At 43.5% G+C, this 17,642-nt stretch overlaps 1 protein-coding gene across 4 annotated transcripts; it reads left to right on the top strand.

The window, feature by feature from the left end:
• Positions 1 to 1,073: 1,073 nt before the first annotated feature.
• Positions 1,074 to 10,962, top strand: LOC128341796 (proteinase-activated receptor 1-like). 4 transcript variants are annotated; one of them, XM_053288342.1, is made up of 3 exons: positions 1,074 to 1,152; positions 2,052 to 2,863; positions 4,837 to 10,962. In XM_053288342.1, exons 2-3 carry the CDS (start codon positions 2,782 to 2,784, stop codon positions 5,922 to 5,924), a joined length of 1,170 nt encoding a protein of 389 aa, XP_053144317.1. In that variant the 5' UTR covers positions 1,074 to 1,152; positions 2,052 to 2,781; the 3' UTR covers positions 5,925 to 10,962. The 4 variants fall into 4 exon arrangements, with proteins under 4 accessions (XP_053144317.1, XP_053144316.1, XP_053144319.1 ...); XM_053288341.1 differs by having other exon boundaries at positions 1,130 to 1,152; positions 1,997 to 2,863; XM_053288344.1 differs by lacking the exon at positions 1,074 to 1,152 and having other exon boundaries at positions 1,163 to 2,165; positions 2,590 to 2,863.
• The last annotated feature ends 6,680 nt before the right edge of the window (positions 10,963 to 17,642 follow it).

The raw sequence follows: 17,642 nt of genomic DNA, 5'->3' as shown, positions 1-17,642 counted from the left end.
CTTTCCTGGGTGTGCAATGATTTCTCTTCCCTTCCAATTACCATAGAAGTCTTGTTCTCAACTACTTGGAAGGCAGGGCCTAGGATCAATTGCTCAGTTACAGTGGCACTTTTAAGAACGGACCCTTGGGTCCATATCTGACCCCGCTCCCTCCGCCCACAGGCTCTTGCTTGGTGTGCAGGGGACCCAGCAACACAGCCAGGAATCTCCTCTCCCTTCCCCCGCAGTGTTGCGGTGGCTTGGAGAAGCTGGTGCAGTGGCCCTTTAAGCAAGCGCTAAGGCAGAGCATATGCAGCTCTTTCAGGATGAGCTCAACACGCAGCCAGCCTATTCTGAGAGTGGAAGTGGCGGGGAAGGAACCGGGAGAGGAGGCTCAATGGAAGGAGCCGAGGATGGCTGGGCATGCTCCTGCCCAGTGCACCAGCTCCTCCGGTCCCACTGGGGTGGGGTAGGGTGTATCATCTACACTTTATTGGCCAAGTATGCTTAAATGAAAGAATTGGTAGTAGGTCATGGTCCAGATGACAGACCTTCAGAAAGAACCCCAACCTCACCACCACCATCAAAAGCTAGTTACCTTTGTGTGCAAACTGGGAAATGTGGCTGAGCATCATATGGCCCCTTGATCTTCCTTTAATTCTGACTGGGGATGCAAATGAGAAAAAGTAGAAATCCGCAGGGCAGTAAAAGTCTTGCGTCCCTGACGGATGTCAGCTGAGAACACAGATGCAGGTTTTGGACATAGGAACATAGGAAACTGCCATATACTGAGTCAGACCATTGGTCCATCAAGCTCAGTATTGTCTTCACAGACTGGCAGCGGCTTCTCCAAGGTTGCAGGCAGGAATCTCTCTCAGCCCTCTCTTGGAGATGCTGCCAGGGAGGGAACTTGGAACCTTCTGCTCTTCCCAGAGCGGCTTCATCCCCTGAGGGGAATATCTTGCAGTGCTCACACATCAAGTCTCCCATTCAGATGCAACCAGGGCAGACCCTGCTTAGCTATGGGGACAAGTCATGCTTGCTACCACAAGACCAGCTCTCCTCTCCTCACTACCTCAAGAGACTGCGTGATAAGAAAACCCGTTAGAAACCTTGAGTAATATTTTCTTTTAAAACGAGAGGTGATGGGTCTAGGAGGAACCAAAGTGTTGTGTGAGTGGGTTCATGGAGGGAAGCAGTTCTGGGAACACCAGTAGAAAATGGGAAGGGCCGGAAGGCAGGTTCTGAAAGGTCAAGAGTTAAATCTCTTGTGGCACCATCTCACAAAGGCTGCAGCAGCAAAGATTACACTGCCATGCAGCCTGTCAGAGTAAACGTTTCTCCTTCCCTGGCAAAGCAGTTCCAGGCGGAGCACAGCCTTCTGTCCCGATTCGTACTTGGTCCGGAGTACTGTTTAGTGCTAAGCATGGCTGCGGAGGAAAGTGTGATGTGCCTGGCCAGGTTGCTAAGGCAGTGGGCTTGTCCTCACGCTGGTCTTAAGAACATAAGCACAGCCCTGCTGGATCAGGCTTGGGTCCCATCTAGTCTAGCATTCTGTTCCACACATTAGCCCACCAGACGCCTTAAAGAAGTTCACAGGCAGGGGGTGAGGCCTTGTCCCCTCTCCTGCCATTGTCCCCCCTGCAACTGGTACTTAGCTGCATCTTGCCTCTGAGGCTGGAGGTGACCTATAGCCACCAGAGTAGAAGCCACTGATAGACCTGTCCTCCATGGCTTTGTCTAACCCCCCTTTTAAAGCCATCCAAGCTGGTGGCCATCACATCCTGTGGCAGAGAGTTCCATAAGTTAATTATGTGCTGTGTGAAGTACTTCCTTCCATCAGTCCTAAATTTCCCGACTTTCAGTTTCATGGTTCAAGTGTTGTGAGAGAGGGAGGAAAATTTCTTTCTGTCCACTCTCTCTATTTCATGCATAATTTTATACATCGATCATGTCTCCCTGTAGTCACCTCTTTTCCAAACTAAAAAACCCATTTGCTGTCGCCTTGCTTTATAAGGAAGGTGCTCCAGGCCCCTGATCAGTTTGGTTGCTCTCTTCTGCACCTTCTCCAGTTCTACAATGTCCTTCTTAAGATGTGGTGACCAGAACCGAACACAGTATTCCAAAGTGTGGCTGCACCATAAATTTCATTTATCATTTCCTTGCTCAGCCATGAAGTTTTCTGGGTGAGTGTGTACAAGTTACTTTTTCATGCAAGGTTATTATGATGCAAAATAAATTAATAGTAAAACACACTTTATGCTCAGAACAAATGAAAAATACTAAGTTCCATTCATTAATGAGGCTTAATTGCTTTTTTCTGGAAACTGAAAGCCACAGCAAATGCTTCTCTATCCATTACATGCATTATTCAGAAATATTTTGTTTTTAGAAGGTGCCTTCTGAGGACAAACATTAAGAAAGATCCATGAACTGACAAACCGCATATAGTTTTTCACTCAAAATGATGAGGTTCGTTACTCGAGTGAGGTGATATAAATTAGCAGAACTGTCTGAGAGTATTAATATGTTGCTTTTGGAAGCAGCTAGAAAGGAGAAATTTATAGATCCACCTCTGCCTCATTCTAAAGCTACACTTTCTCTTAGTAGGTTAGGTGGTTCTTTGGTAATGTATCTTCTCTTGCCGAGGCCCAAATCCAAACTGGATGAGGAGATGGAGAGTGCAAGCCGATCTCAGTGAATTTCTGTTCAGTGGGGCACAAGGGATTTCTTTGGAGGCAAACCCCTGCAGCCTGCATTCAGACCTGGAACCAGAACTCGAGGTGCTTCTTTGCAGGAGAAATGGATCCCTCTCTGAAGATATTGCTTTCTCTGCTCAGTGTACCTCACACTTTATTCAGCACAGCAAGAGCAGACAAGCAAAGTGAGTACAAACCTACATGTTTTGGCCATGCTTTAACACCAGCAGTAGTTTGAACACAAGGTGGGAAGGAAGGTGTTCCACTGTGGGACCTATTTATCACACACCCTTTTTTTGGTTGAGGTTCACTTTCTCCATCCTTTTCTAAATGTTAAATTTAAAAGAACAACTAAGTTCAGAGAGAGAGAGAGAGAGACCCATGGATGAGGAAAATCTATGTCTCAGTGCATATGGGATGTTTTTGGTTTTTGCATGGGGGTGCAGATGTAAAAGCTTTTCATAACTAACTTTTCATAACTCCACTCAACCGTTGGACCTGGATTAAGAGAGGAAGAGGACAGGATGTTAGCTGGAAGGGTTTCACTTTTACAAGTACAGTAATGCCCTGAGGAATGTTGCCTTGTTTGTTATCAGCAGGGGACCTCTTTTGAGCAGTTGAGAGGATAGCTTGTTTTGATGTGAATCACTACCTGCCTACCAGGCTGTGTATTGTAATGTTTAAGGACTTTCTTGGCTTTATGTTCAATGCATGCCTACTTAGAAGTAAGCGCCATTGGTTTCAACCAGATCTTCTTTCAAATAAATGTGTACAGAATTACAGCCTTAATTAAAAAGCTGTGCTTATTTTTTTGTTCTATAGCTGCTGTTAATATGTCAAGGAAAAATAGACAGGCAAAGATATCTTCCCCAACTACTTTTGGTAGATATCCAGAGCAAATACAAATCAGCTGGAGAGTGCAGCTGTTAATTTGCATATGCAAAATTATTTCCAAGACAATTTGCATAATATCCACATTAGGCACCCAGATTTGGAAAGCCAGAATATGGCAACCCTATTCATAGGGTTAGGGTTAGGCTAGGCAGAACAAGTCACTCATTCTCTGTTTCTGGCTAATTCCTGCAACAGTCATGACCTTGAAGCCTGGCTACTTCCTGATCTTGGTCTTAGGACCTTTCCCCTCCTCCTATCACTGCATACAGCAAAATGCCGAATCCCTGCTGGTACTATATCAGGCAGCAGCAATATAGGAGGAAGATGCTGAAAGGCATCATCTCATATTGCACGGGAGGAGGCAATGGTAAACCCCTCCTGTATTCTACCAAGGAGACAACCACAGGGCTCTGTGGGCGCCAAGAGTCGAAATTGACTTGATGGCACACTTTACCTTACATGGGCTATGGATGCAACTGTGCTAATGCTGCATTTATTAAGAAAAAGAACCTGCGATTTTAGGTGGAGGCAACATATAAATATATGGAAAACAACACACAGTTATGAGAAGAACAAAATGTGGAAATAATATTCTGGACATAGCCTTGATTGCCATGATATCTGCCTGCAGAATGATCTGCAGCAGCATAGCTGCACCTGATTTATGGTACTGACAGCATCATCCCATGTATGTCTATTTGAGGAAAACCTTTGTTCCCTTACTCTAGTGTACGTATGTATAGGATTGCACAGGTTAGGACTACTTCTTGATGTCTCAATAAACTTCCAATTCATTGACATTTGTTGCTCAAATGGAAGGAACCATTCACATGAAATGGATTACTAAACTCAACACAAAGTTATATTATTATTTCTGAAATGACTAATGTCAGTAAATAAACTTTTACATACAGGATTTGGAACATAAGACAGAGCATTAGAAGCACAATGTGTTATGCTGGGAGGCAGAACAACAATACTAACTTTCAATTACACTGCATATCTCTTATGCCTGCATCTAAATGTTGCTACATTTTGAGCAAATAGAACTGACTTAGTACTATAGAAGTGCAAAGTGAGAAGAAAAACGGTGTTAATTTTCTCAGCACTGGAAATTTTAAAATCCAAATAAATATATGAAAATCTATAATTCAGAAATCGCAATTTTTATGCATAAGAAAAGAGTGATATTAAGTTTTGTAACGTTACCATTTATGCAAGTGATATGTTATATGTTTGATTTGTATATTGCTTTTCCTTTCAGATTCATCGTTAGAGTTTCAGTTTTCATCATTTTTTTATATAGACGAAATGATTGAAAATGAATCGGGCAATTCCAGTTTAAACATAACACAACTTAACCACTCTGAAGACATTGAAAGATACTTGACTAGTTTATGGCTGGCCTGTTTTGTTCCTTCCGTCCACACCTTTGTGGTTGTACTGAGTCTCCCTCTAAACATTATAGCAATTCTCATCTTTGTGACCAAAATACAGCTTAAGAAGCCAGCTGTGGTGTACATGCTCAACCTGGCTTCTGCTGACGTACTCTTTGTGAGCGTATTGCCTTTTCAGATTGTCTACCGTTTTTCTGGACACAACTGGATATTTGGACCAGAAATGTGCCGTTTTGTCACAGCTGCTTTCTACAGCAACATGTACTGCTCCATACTGCTGATGATGGTGATAAGCGTTGATCGTTTCCTGGCAGTGGTGTACCCGATGCAGTCTTTGTCCTGGCGCACTGTAAGGCGAGCCTATACGGTGTGCTTGGCCATATGGATTGCAGCCATAGCTGGTGTGATACCTCTGCTAATGACTGATCAAACAAAGAGATTATATCGGTTAAACATTACTACCTGCCATGATGTGTTAGATCTCTCTGTTACTGAGAAGTTTCGCTCTTACTGGTGTACATTATCTGTTCTCTTCTTTTTTATCCCATTCATAATATCTGCCACCTGTTATGTGGGCATTATAAGGAAACTTTCTTCATCCAATGTTGCTGCAAAGGCAGGTAAGAGGAGACGTGCCGTACTATTGTCTGCAGCTGTCTTGTGCTCGTTTATTCTTTGTTTTGGGCCAACCAATGTCACAATAATGGTGCATAACCTTTCAGATCGGGAACAATGGCAGAATCTCTATTTTGCCTACTTGCTGGCAGTCTGTACAGGTGCAATAAACTGTTGCATTGATCCCTTGATCTATTTTTATGCCTCCTTGCAGTGTCAAAGGCATGTCTACAATCTCTTGGGCTGTAAAAAGCATTCTGATGTTGAAAAAGACAGCCAGACAACAAGCAGTAATATGGCAACCTTTTCCAGTGGTTTGAATTCTTTGTCTCAAGCATAATATTTTAGTGTTGAATCTGATATTATATTTTCATTCATAGATATGGGCCTTGCATGTTACATTAGTTCACTGCCACTGTCTTTAATGTCCATGTATTTTTTGCTTTTAGGAGATCAGTAAAGCATTTCTCACAGGGCCAGACTGGATATAATAGGGTAGTAGTCATGTGTCTTTATCCATCGGGCTGCATTGTTCACATGTAAGGCATATTTGGGTAAAATTTCACTTTAAACCAAAAGGGGCACTTGGGAGAGGAGTAACAGCTAGAATGTGCACAAAACTGGTTTTGCCGGTTCGGCTCAAATCCAGACCAGATTCGACCCAGCCCGTTTTGGTTTTGCCCCTCGTGGAACCGGAACCAGTTCAACTGGCTTGGAGCTTTACTGGTAGAGGAGAATCGGGTAAGTATTCCCCTTTACCAGTGACCTCCGCACATGCTCAGAGGCCCAAACCCCGAACTGGGCTGCCACCAGCCTTGCCTACTTTGAGGGAGGCCACCCCCATGTTGCCTCAAAGTCATTTTGCATTCTGTGTATGCTCAAGAGCTATGCCAGAGTGAAAAGGAACTTGGCTGCCCTGCCACCTGATTCTAATATGGGAATCACAGATCAAATTTGGTGTAGTGGTGACAAAATTCCAATTCTACAGCTTTTATGCAATTCCAAAGCTTTATCGAACTAAAAATAACAGCATATGGCAAGTCAATGTCTAACCAATCCTAGTATATGCATGATGGCAATCTTATATGTTGCATGTATATGATATCAGTATTAGCTTGCAACCAGTAACATTATAAACACTCTAAGGAAGGGGAGGGAAGAGGCAGAGACACAAAGAAAGCTTAGGGTGGACGGAGAAGGCAAGGGAATTACTGTACTGTACAGTACTTCCAGAGAGTGTTGCTGGTATCTATCATGTTTCTTTTTGGATTGTGAGCCCTTTGGGGACAGGGATCCATTTTATTTATCTTATTTATTTCTCTGTGTAAACAACCCTGAACCATTTTTGGAGGGGCGGTATAGAAATCAAATAAATAAATAAATAAATAAAATAAGGAAATTGGTGTTCAGGCAGGCTGGGCTGTCAGGAGAAAGAAGCGGGGAGAGGGCAGTTGGATGATGATCAAGGAGTCTGGAGAGGCTGCAGAGATACTCTGCAATTCTAGATGATGTCAGCAAGTAGGCATTGCTAGGGTTTGCAGCTTGTGAATGGTGTGGCAGCAGCTAGGCAGGAGATGGCATGTCTTGGAGATCCTCTTCCAGAGCTGAATGCAGATCTCAACTTACTCTAATTCCCTACTATGCAGAGGGGATTGCAAACAAGTTATGTCTGGTAAGACTTCTGTTTGGCTGGATAGCCTCACAGAGTCAGCAAGTTTGCCGAATGATTGCTGAATTCATGCCTGCTGCTCCCGTTTCTATACTCCTTTGATCCTTTGATCTGAACACAAAGTCTTTGGTGCAGTGCAACATCCATCATGAGTCTCCATACATGTTAATAGCTAGGCCACAAACACTCAGTTCCCATGACAAAGCACATCTTCATTTCTAAGGAAAAACTGTTAATACAACAACAGGATGTCTTCCTTAGGGGAAGCTAAATATTTACCATTTACCATTCTAATAATGCTAAACATTAACCAGCTAACAATTTACCATTCTAACAATGCACTCTTTAGACAGATAATTCCCTGAGTCAACAGCTCACTAAGAGTTCAGCATGCCTACCAGTGAATCCCCCCATTCCTAGGCCATAAGAAGAGACTTGCTGCATCAGGCCCAAGGCCCATCTAGTCCAGCATTCTGTTTCCCTCAGTGGCCAACCAGTTGCTTCTGGGAACTGCTGCAATTTAAAACTACAAGCGCAGTTGCGCAACATGGTGTCTCTTATTTCTGATGGGTGTTGCGCCCTGCAATAGGTTTGCAGAATGTTAAGTCACAATAGAGCAGCTGCCCTGTTCTGCAACTAGGCAGTCACACAGCCATGCAGGTGGTACTGAATCATCTGGGTTTTACTGTGCAGAATGTGAGCCACCATCTATAATAATCTTGGTTACAAACTGTGGTTTTATACAAATCTTCTCTCACTATTTGGGGTTTTATCATCACCACACTCTTCTGAAATGGGTTAGAAAACTTGTACAGTATCACTCTCTTTTTAGTTCAAGAGCCAACTGAGGTGGTTGGAGCGAGCTGGGGAGGATGAATGCTCATTGTGATTTTTGACATCTCTATGACCCCCGCTAACTTGGCAAAGAGGCACCTTTTAATGTAGTGATTCTCTTTATTTAGCAGGGGAGAGTAACTGGCCCTATCCACCCTCATCACAGGACCTCCAGGGACTGTTGCTGATGTCTATCTTGTGTTTCTTTTTAGATAGTGAGCCCTTTGGGGGCAGGGGTCCATCTTATTTACTTGTTATTTCTCTTTGTAAACTGCCCTGAGCCATTTTTGGAAGGGCAATATAGAAACTGAATAAATAAATCAAAATCGAAATTGAAAAAAAAAATAGGGGATGGCATTGCATTTAGCGTTCAGTGTGTTATCATGCTTTTTTGTCCTAATCATTGGCCCTTAAGCAGCCAAATGTGCAATGGTGGTTTATAAGCTTTAAAAAGTTTTAAAAACACAAAACTACTATAAAATGTTTTAAATGTGTTGTCAGAGGCATGGAAATGAAAATTGGCAGGAATATTCTCCAAAGATCACTCCATGGAGAGAATGCAATAGTTTGTTCACTGTTACCCTGATCCGTACCCTAAACCTTTTCTGTGCAAAAAAGGGCTGCGATTTTAACCTAAATCATTAGTGGGGGTAGGGATAAAGAAGGGGTGATAACACAGAGAAACTTGCAAGTGCAACAGTGCTATCACCTATGTTCCATCGCTCGTTGGGTAGGCAATGCCAAAAATCCCTGAGCATTCTCCTCCTGAGATGGTACCAATGGCCAACATTTGTGGGCCTGCCTCATGGACTATTGGAAAGGGGCGTAAATAAGGACATCCAAAAAGCCAGATGAGCAGATAGAGATCCATGTCCACACCAGTTCCACTGGGCAAGATAGAAGGCAAGCTTGACTACGCTGCATCTATTTTATTTTATTTTATTTTATTTTATTTTATTTTATTTTATTTTATTTTATTATTTCTATACCACCCATCCAAAAATGGCCCAGGGTTACATTAAAATAAAAACAATTCAAATCAATTAACAGTTAAAATAAAAAACTATTAAAAAAATATAAAACCAATTAACCAACATTTTAAAAGTTTTAAAACCCTGGAAAACCAGGCTAAGCACTTACAGTTTTAAAACAATTTTAAAACCCTGAAGGCCAGGCCAAGCAGATAGGTCTTAAGGGTCTTTTTGCCACTCTCCATGATTAACGGAAGCAGAAGGAATATTGTATGCAAAATAAGCACATGTATTCAGTGTTGCAGACTGTAGCTTTACTTGGCTCACAATTTGAATTGCCTAGCTGCAAGATTTAGATGTTTTGTTAAGCACACCAAGCAGGGGTGTAACTACTATTGGGCAAGGGGAGACATTTGTCTCTGGGCCCGCTGCCTCGAGGATCATCGTCCCAGCTCCCCAGCACCCACGCTTCCTTTGGTGTTCCGGCCAGGGGTATTCCTTCACTCTCTGTCTCTCTCTAGTTCCCTCCCTCCTTTCCCCATCTCCTTTTTGCTCCTCCTTCCTGACCCCAGCCTGGCCCCGTCCAGCCTGCCTTTTCTGGCATCGGTCAGGGCTTTCATTGGCTGGCGGGTGGATGCGTGACATGTCGGAGCACTCCACACATGGAAGCAGAAAGGTGCAGCCGCATCAACTGGCTGGTGGGTGAGCAAACAAGAGATTGCTGTGTGTGAGGGATGCCCATGTCCCGTTTATCAAGGCCGCTGTTCCCGGCTTCACGCCTTGCAGCTGGTTTAAGTGTCTGGCTGGTCACTGCTTCGTTCATAGGCAGGGAGGATGGCCGCTGTGTGTTTGTGTGCTGAGAAGGAGGAGAGACATGGAGCCTGACTCCTCAGGTGAGCACTGGCTCTGACGGACTCCTTCCTCCTTTTTCTCGGTGCAGTGGGAGAGTTGAAGGTGCTTGTGCTACTGCCATAGCCGAAAGGGACACCTGGAACTGTTCTTTAACAAAAGCCATTACTGCATGCAAGAGAGCCTCCAGTTTATTTACATTTTGTCCTAATAAGCAAGCGGATAATTTATAGGGGTGGGCGGGCAGGCAGGGAGAGGCAACAACATGGTCTGTGTATGGCTGTTTTCAGCATTTTTCCAGAGGCAGTGGTGCGTGGACTTTAAAAAGTAATAGAGGACCTAATCTTTTGTCTTCTGACAAAATTTCTGGGTTGTTTTTGATGCTATATCCCCCCCCCCCCCAAGAGATTGGTAAAATGTAATGGCTTTTCATGTGACACAGTTAGGAAAACCACGATATTATAGCTGTTACTGAGGCATTAGCAACTTCCTCCCTGCCCTCGCCAAGGTAGAAGCAAAGACTTCATTACATTTCTAACTCAGGTCAATGGTTTAGTTGCCATTTATTGTATCTTCCTGTTCCCTTCTCTCTCACCTTAATGAGTTTGTATTTAATTTCCAATAATATTTATAATTCTAAAAGGGACAGGCTTTATCTGAAATATTACAGAGGGCTAACATGTTTCTTTTTCTGTGGGAATCTCTTCTTTCTATATATTCATGGAATACGTATACTGACTATAGAAACCATTCTTTTAAAGAATACTTCATTTACACAAAATGCCAATTCAAATCTAACAGGGATAGATACTTTCTCTTAATGTCATAAAGCCATACTCTCTTGCTCAAATATCAGTTCAGAAGGAATGATACAAAATATGTTTTAATATCAGAAGAGCATGTCTTTCTCTAGTAGTTTCTCTAGTTGGGATGTGTGCAGTGATTACTGTTCTGCATTGATACTGTTGTATTAGTTGGGCCTGCTGTTCTGTTGTTTTTTACACCTTGTAACTGTAGTTGGGATATGTGCAATGATTAAAGTTCTTCATAGATTCTGTTGTATTAGTTGGTTCTGCTATTATTTACACCTTGTAACTAGTTGGGATAGTTAGCAGAGACATCAGGCCAGGAGAAGGAGAGGAAAGAAGAGGGGGGGCATATTTTAAAATCTTGTCTCTGGGCTCACTCCAACCTTGCTACACTCCTGGCACAGAGTATACACAGCCATGATCCTAGACAGCAGAGCAGTGCCAATAGTGTGCTTGATGTTTGTAACTTTCCTAATTAAATACACAGGGCTACTAATAAGTAACTTGTTACTTAGAAGAGACACTATATTCTTGTGCTTCAGAAACTGCTGTGTGTAAATGAAGCCTAATTACTGCGTGCTTAGTCCTCCCGCAATCATGTCACTTATCAGAAAACTGCACTGCAGAATCCCAGCCATACTGCTCTTCAGAACGAAGGTTCTTGCCAGGGCATACACAATATGCACAATACCCACTGGTTTGATCCAACATGAATTGGATTGGGATATTATATGCCAGACCCTGCCATGCACAATTTCCACCTCCTTCCTTGGGTGGTAGTGAGGCTGCAAAGGCCTCTGGGTGGGCCTACAGACCCCATGCTTCTTCACCTTCATTGAGTCTGAGACCAGCTGGGCAAGGCCTTTCTTCCTCTTCCGTCCCACTCTTCTGGATCCTGACTTACTTATTACTATTACAAGCCAAACCTTGAATGTAAGGGCTGGGTCATGTCCTATACCATTTCCGAATTATACATAGCTAGATAGAGACAGAGATCTTTCCTATTGCCCCTTGTCACATGACCCCAGGATATGTGTACAGCAATTTTAAATATTTGTACAGTAATTTTAAAAACAAAACAAAACGGCACAGTCGAAACACACATCAAAATCATACCATTAATAATGACAGAAACAATTTGCCGAGAGGCAAATATAAAGATAATGATAGTCTCAAAGGTTCTACTATTTTGTTCAGGAGTCAGACGCAGTCTGGCATGGGGAGGGTCCTGTGGCAGGCCTGCTCAGAGAGTGACTCAAAGGTCCTGGGTTCCAAGAGTGTCCAGGGGAGTCCAGTGTTGTCTCCCCACCACAGTCTCATGCATGGAACTCTCGAGAATTAGCTCAGCAATTCTGGATCCCATGGTACAGTGTTCCGACTTGGAGCTCAGCAGCTCAGTGATTTAGCTCAGGGTAAAGGCTTTGAGTTCACAGTTGGTATTTGATCAAACAGGCTCTGGAGCAGTAGAAGGCAGCATTGTCTGCCAAGTTTCCATGACAGGTCGAAGTTCTGAACCAGAGAGCAAGCAACTAACATTTTGACAGCCAAGCCATTTATTTGTTTTATTTACATACTGCCCCTCCAAAAATGGCTCAGGGCGGTTTACAACAAATAAAAACAATTACAATCAATTAACAGTTAAAATCAAAACTAAATCAATATATAGGCTTTTGCTCTCCACATAGTTCCAAAGGTGGAGAAACTTTAGGTTTCATGGTGGACAAAGAGAACAGATTTGGTATGGGTGTGGTGGTGGTTATTCAGAGAAAACACAGAACAAAAGGGTGCTATTGTGCAAAATCTGCATAAATGATATGGAACTTGCTTGGATTTCTGGGGTGCTTGAATGGTTCAGAGACTCTTTAGTCTCAAAGGTTCATCCTTTTGCTGTGCCATGAACTCTGGCTTCATTAAGAATGCACATGATTCATAAAAGTGCGTCTTGCCAGGGCACTGTCTTTGTCTTTGCAGGGCACTGCTGCTTGATCCAAGCAGAGAAGCCAATTTCCCCCTAGCACTGAGTGCCTGTTCATGCTCCGCTGGCATTGTTCTCTGTAGAAATCTCAAGAAGGTGGGGGAGAGAGACGGTTTGGAATAACTGGTACCAGTTTTGCTATTAGTTGACTGCTTTATTGCACAACAATCAAGGCATGGATCTAGTTGAAAATGGACTCAAATGGTTGCTTGCAATATTTTTTGCATCTGAAATAGAAAAGATTCTGTGTGTGTGTGTATATAAGTGTGTGAGAGAGCCAATATAATTCCATCACTTTTCATTCAGACAATTGTTCCTTTTGAGCAGAAACAGAATTACACTGGTTTGTTCCTGTGCATTGTGCAGACACCACTGGCACATTCTGTTCAACTCAATGTGTTGTGAGTCTGAAGTACAGAAAATTGCTTTGCTGTGTCTGTAAAAATCATTACATTCAAAGTGGTCTTGCATCGCACCCCCCACACCCGGAGCAGCATTCCTAGATTACATTTACATCATTGTATGTAACAAACCCTTTCCAACAATGCAAGCAAAACAAGCAAGAAGTCATGCTTCCAAGTGCCAAGATAGTGAGAGTGCTAGTGCTTCCATACCATTGTAAGTCAGCAATGAAGTGCAAATTATATTGTACATTTCACGAGAAAAGAGATTTGTCTGATTTTCGTCTTATACAATCCAAGTGATGAAGAGGAAACCTAGGTTTCAACAGATGCACAGGAGTCAAACCTAGGTCAAGAACCTTACACCTCTCCCAACCCCAACAATACCATGCATTTGATTATAGGATCATCAGAGGAGGCTCAAAAACGTGCACAGATAGCTCATCTACAGTGCTATCCCATCTCATATCCCATACAAAACTCCTCTGCATCTCATCTATTATATATGCCTGCACCGCACAATAGGCTGTAATACACAAATTAGTTGGACTGTGCCCACTGCAGCAATCACAATCCCACCAATCCAGTTGCAAACTCTACCCAACATGCATAATGCAAGCGTATCACAAAGTATTGCCAGGGCTCTACTGAATGTGGGTGTTGCTCAAGGCATTCTGCACACAACTTCTACCAGAGCTCCACAATCAAATGCCCTAGACCCAACAGGAACTCCACTGGGATACCTGCCCCCCCATTCTCTTCAAAAATACCCCATTTCTACCTACAAGCAGTAATGTGTATGTTTTTCATCCTAGTCCTAGAATCCTGTCCTAGTTTTTTCTTCTCTACAATGAAATCAAGAAATTGCTGAAGACGTAAATCTTCACAATGTTGGAATAGCCAAGCTGGAATCTGAGATAAAGGTCAGGCTAGTCTTTTTTGTGTTAAAGGTAAAGTATGTCATCAAGTCGATTTTGACTCCTGGCGCCCACAGAGCCCTGTGGTTTTCTTTTTGCAGAATACAGGAGGGGTTTACCATCGCCTCCTCCCACGCAGTATGAGATGATGCCTTTCAACATCTTCCTATATCGCTGCTGCCTGATATAGTACCAGCAGGGATTTGAACCGGCAACCCTCTGATTGTTAGTCAAGCATTTCCCCGCTGCGCCACTCAAGGTGGTTTTGTGTGTTTAGATGGCTTGAAAAAGAGATAAATTAATGGAGGTCAAGTCTATCAATAGCTACTATCATGATGGCTATATGCTATCTCTAGGTTCAGAGGCAGGATGCTTCTGAAAACCAGTTGCCGGGAAAGGAGAAGGGCATGCCTTCACTCCTGCTTGGGGCATCTGGTGGGCCACTGTGGGGAAAAGGAAGTTGTGTGAGATGGACTTCTGGTCTGATCAAACAGGGCTCTTAAGTGCTTATGTGTGCCAAAATCACATCCAACCATGCTGACTTCGTGAAATATACCTTTGATCATTTTCTCAAAACAGCTTCAAACATTATTGAAGCCGTTCCACCAGCTACATCCACTCTTCAGGTTTGTATGCAGAGGGCAACACTCATGTGGTATTCAAAGAGTGGCTTGTGCATCTCATTCTGCAGTTGGGTGTACATGCTTTCACCACATGTTTTTGAACATAAAAAAGGTAAAGTGTGCCATCATGTCGATTTTGACTCCTAGCACCGACAGAGCCCTGTGGTTTTCTTTGGTAGAATGATGATGATGATGATGATGTATTCGATTTCTATACCGCCTTTCCAAAAATGGCTCAGGGCGGTTTCAGAATACAGGAGTGGTTTACCATTGCTTCCTCCAGTGCAGTGAGATGATGCCTTTCAGCATCTTCTTATATCGCTGCTGCCCAATATAGCACCAGTAGGGATTCGAACAAGCAACCTTCTGCTTGTTAGTCAAGCATTTCCATATACCTAAAGAAAAGCAACATTAGAGAAGATCATCACTGAACTTATGGATTCTGCTTATGTGAGGCAACTGCATTTGGCTACAGTTATGCTTTAAAGCCACAAGAGGTCACCATATCTTCATTTCAGGTGCTTAGCAAATTATTCCAAGGTGGGAGCACAGTGAAGGAAAACAAGGGAGACAACAACAGCAATAGAGGGATACCGCTGTGGAACCCATGTAATTGCCAATTAAACTGGCAAGGATGTATCTGGAAAGTCCTGAGGAACATACCACCCGGAGATTTTATAGAGGGCAGTAGATAAAGGCAATAAATAAATAAATCTGGATATGGCGGGAAGGAATAAACAGTAGGGAAGTCCACGGAACCGGCTGGCCTGGTTCGGTTTGAGGCTGGACTGGCCTCAAACCCAACCGGGCCAGTTCGGTCCAGCAACCCCCTCAAACTCCACCCCCCCGGTTTAGTTCGGTCCAAGGGGGTTTGTGAGCTTAAAATTGTTTTTTTTTAAAAAATTTACTCTCCTAGAGGGAGTTTCTGGAGGAGTTCCATGTGGGCAGCCGCATGGCCTCCATAATGGCCGCCAGGTGAAGGCCGAAAACCATGAGGAATGCCAGCGGGAGGAGGGGGAACCTCCATGGACACCTGACCCCCCTAACCTCCAGGAACTCCCCCGAGGGAGTAAAAGTAATTTTTAAAAAACACACACAATTTCAAGCTCGCAAACCCCCTGAACATCAGGGGGTGTTCGGTCTGGGGTCGAGTTGTTCGGTTCGATGTCGAACACATTCGACATCAAACCTATTTGTACACCCCTAATATACAGTCCAGTGAATAAAGTCCTTGTGATATTTGGCAAGTAACTATCACAGCCTTAAGCTATCTCACCAGTTGGATAGATAATTTTTATTTTATTATTGAATGTATATACCATTTTCCATTAAAACAGTCCAAAAGCAGATAGATAAATTTTAAAACAAAAATATGCATAAGCTGAAAAGTAATAGTAATAAAACTGTAATAAAAAGTAATAGTAATAAAACTAAATAAAAGTAATAGTAATAAAAAGTAATAGTAATAAAACTGATAATAGGTAACATCTAGGCTAGTCAGTCATTACTATGAATCAGACAAGTTAGTCATGACTAACTTAAGGGCCATTAATTTTGATGGGACTTAGCCATGACTAATTCAGTTGGGATATTGTCCAATTTCTTTTTAAAAACAAGTTTTTGTGCTTTACAAAAATTCCCTTGCCGCCTCATAAAGCTGTTATTGTCAAAATAATAGCTTTATGAGGTGCCTGCACATTCCTAATCCGGCTGAGGAGGTTTGTGCTCACAGCCCAGACCTCTGAAGAAGAGAAGCCTGTTTGCAGGCTGATTGCTCTCCTGTGCCTTCTTCCTGAGTGCTTGACTGATTCCATCTGCCCCCGAGGACCAGGGATCTCTCGTGAGAGGGCGGATTTCTGGAGCCCTTGGGAGCATTAATTGGAATTTGGTGCCGGGCCTTCAGTGTGGGACTGGGGTTGGGGCGTGGCGTGGGGAAGTTATATTAAGGTGGGGTTGGAGGTCTGGGTTAAAGTTTGTTAGTCCTCCTTTTATTGGGTTGTGCCAGGTCTTTTGTTATAATGTGTTTGGGTTCTCTTAGGCAGGGTGATGTGAGGTGTGTGTACAGCAGCTCTGGGGCAGCTATTACTGTAGTGTTGGAGAATAGGAGAATTGCCATTGGCAGTGTTGGAAGTTAAGGACTTTGCGTTGTCTCTTGTCTCAAAGACAGTGGAGGATAGACTAGTGAGTCAGAGGGCTAGAGGGTCAAGATATTGGTTATCCCTTCTCTACTGCTCTGACACTATCCCTTTGGAATGTAGATTGCTAATCTTAGGGACACTTCCTCCTTCCTCTCTCTCTTCTCTTCCTGTTCCTTCTATCTTGCAACATGCAAGCAAGCTCCTCTCCCTGCACCATGTGTGCAGAGATGCTGAATCTATCTGCATCCAGCTAGCTAGCTAGATTAGAGATCCTAACCCCTCACTTTCCTATCCAGAATGGAGTTCTCTAATAAATGCCATATATCAGAAACTTAATAGCTGTTTCCCGTTTTGGCTGCCCTGCCAGCAGGAGCAGGTAAGGGAATGTGGGCGGGGAGGTGGAGTAGCTGTGGTCTTTAAGGGTAATATCTCCCTTACCAAGATCCCTATCAGAGTGTCTGATCATATTGAATGTGTGTACGTACGTTTGGGGACCAGGGATAGATTGGGACTTCTGTTGGTGTACCGATCACCCCGCTGCCCAACAGAGTCCCTAACTGAGCTCGCGGACTTGGTCTCGGGTTTGGTGTTGGAGTCCCCCAGGCTTATGGTGCTGGGGGACTTCAATATCCACTTTGGGACTGGGTTGTCTGGAGCAGCTCAGGAGTTCATAGCGGCCATGACAACTGTGGGCCTATCCCAAGTGGTCTCTGGACCGACACATGTTGCTGGTCATACTCTTGATTTGATCTTTCATTCTGATCAGGGTGGTGTTCCGTGGGTGGGGACTCCTGTGATCTCCCCATTGTCATGGACGGACCACCATTTGGTTAAGGTCGGACTCACAGTTGCGTCCCACCTCTGCAGGGGTG

Source organism: Hemicordylus capensis, chromosome 2, assembly GCF_027244095.1.
Source record: "Hemicordylus capensis ecotype Gifberg chromosome 2, rHemCap1.1.pri, whole genome shotgun sequence".
Taxonomy (NCBI): domain Eukaryota; kingdom Metazoa; phylum Chordata; class Lepidosauria; order Squamata; family Cordylidae; genus Hemicordylus; species Hemicordylus capensis.
This window is presented reverse-complemented; position numbering and strand designations above follow the sequence as displayed.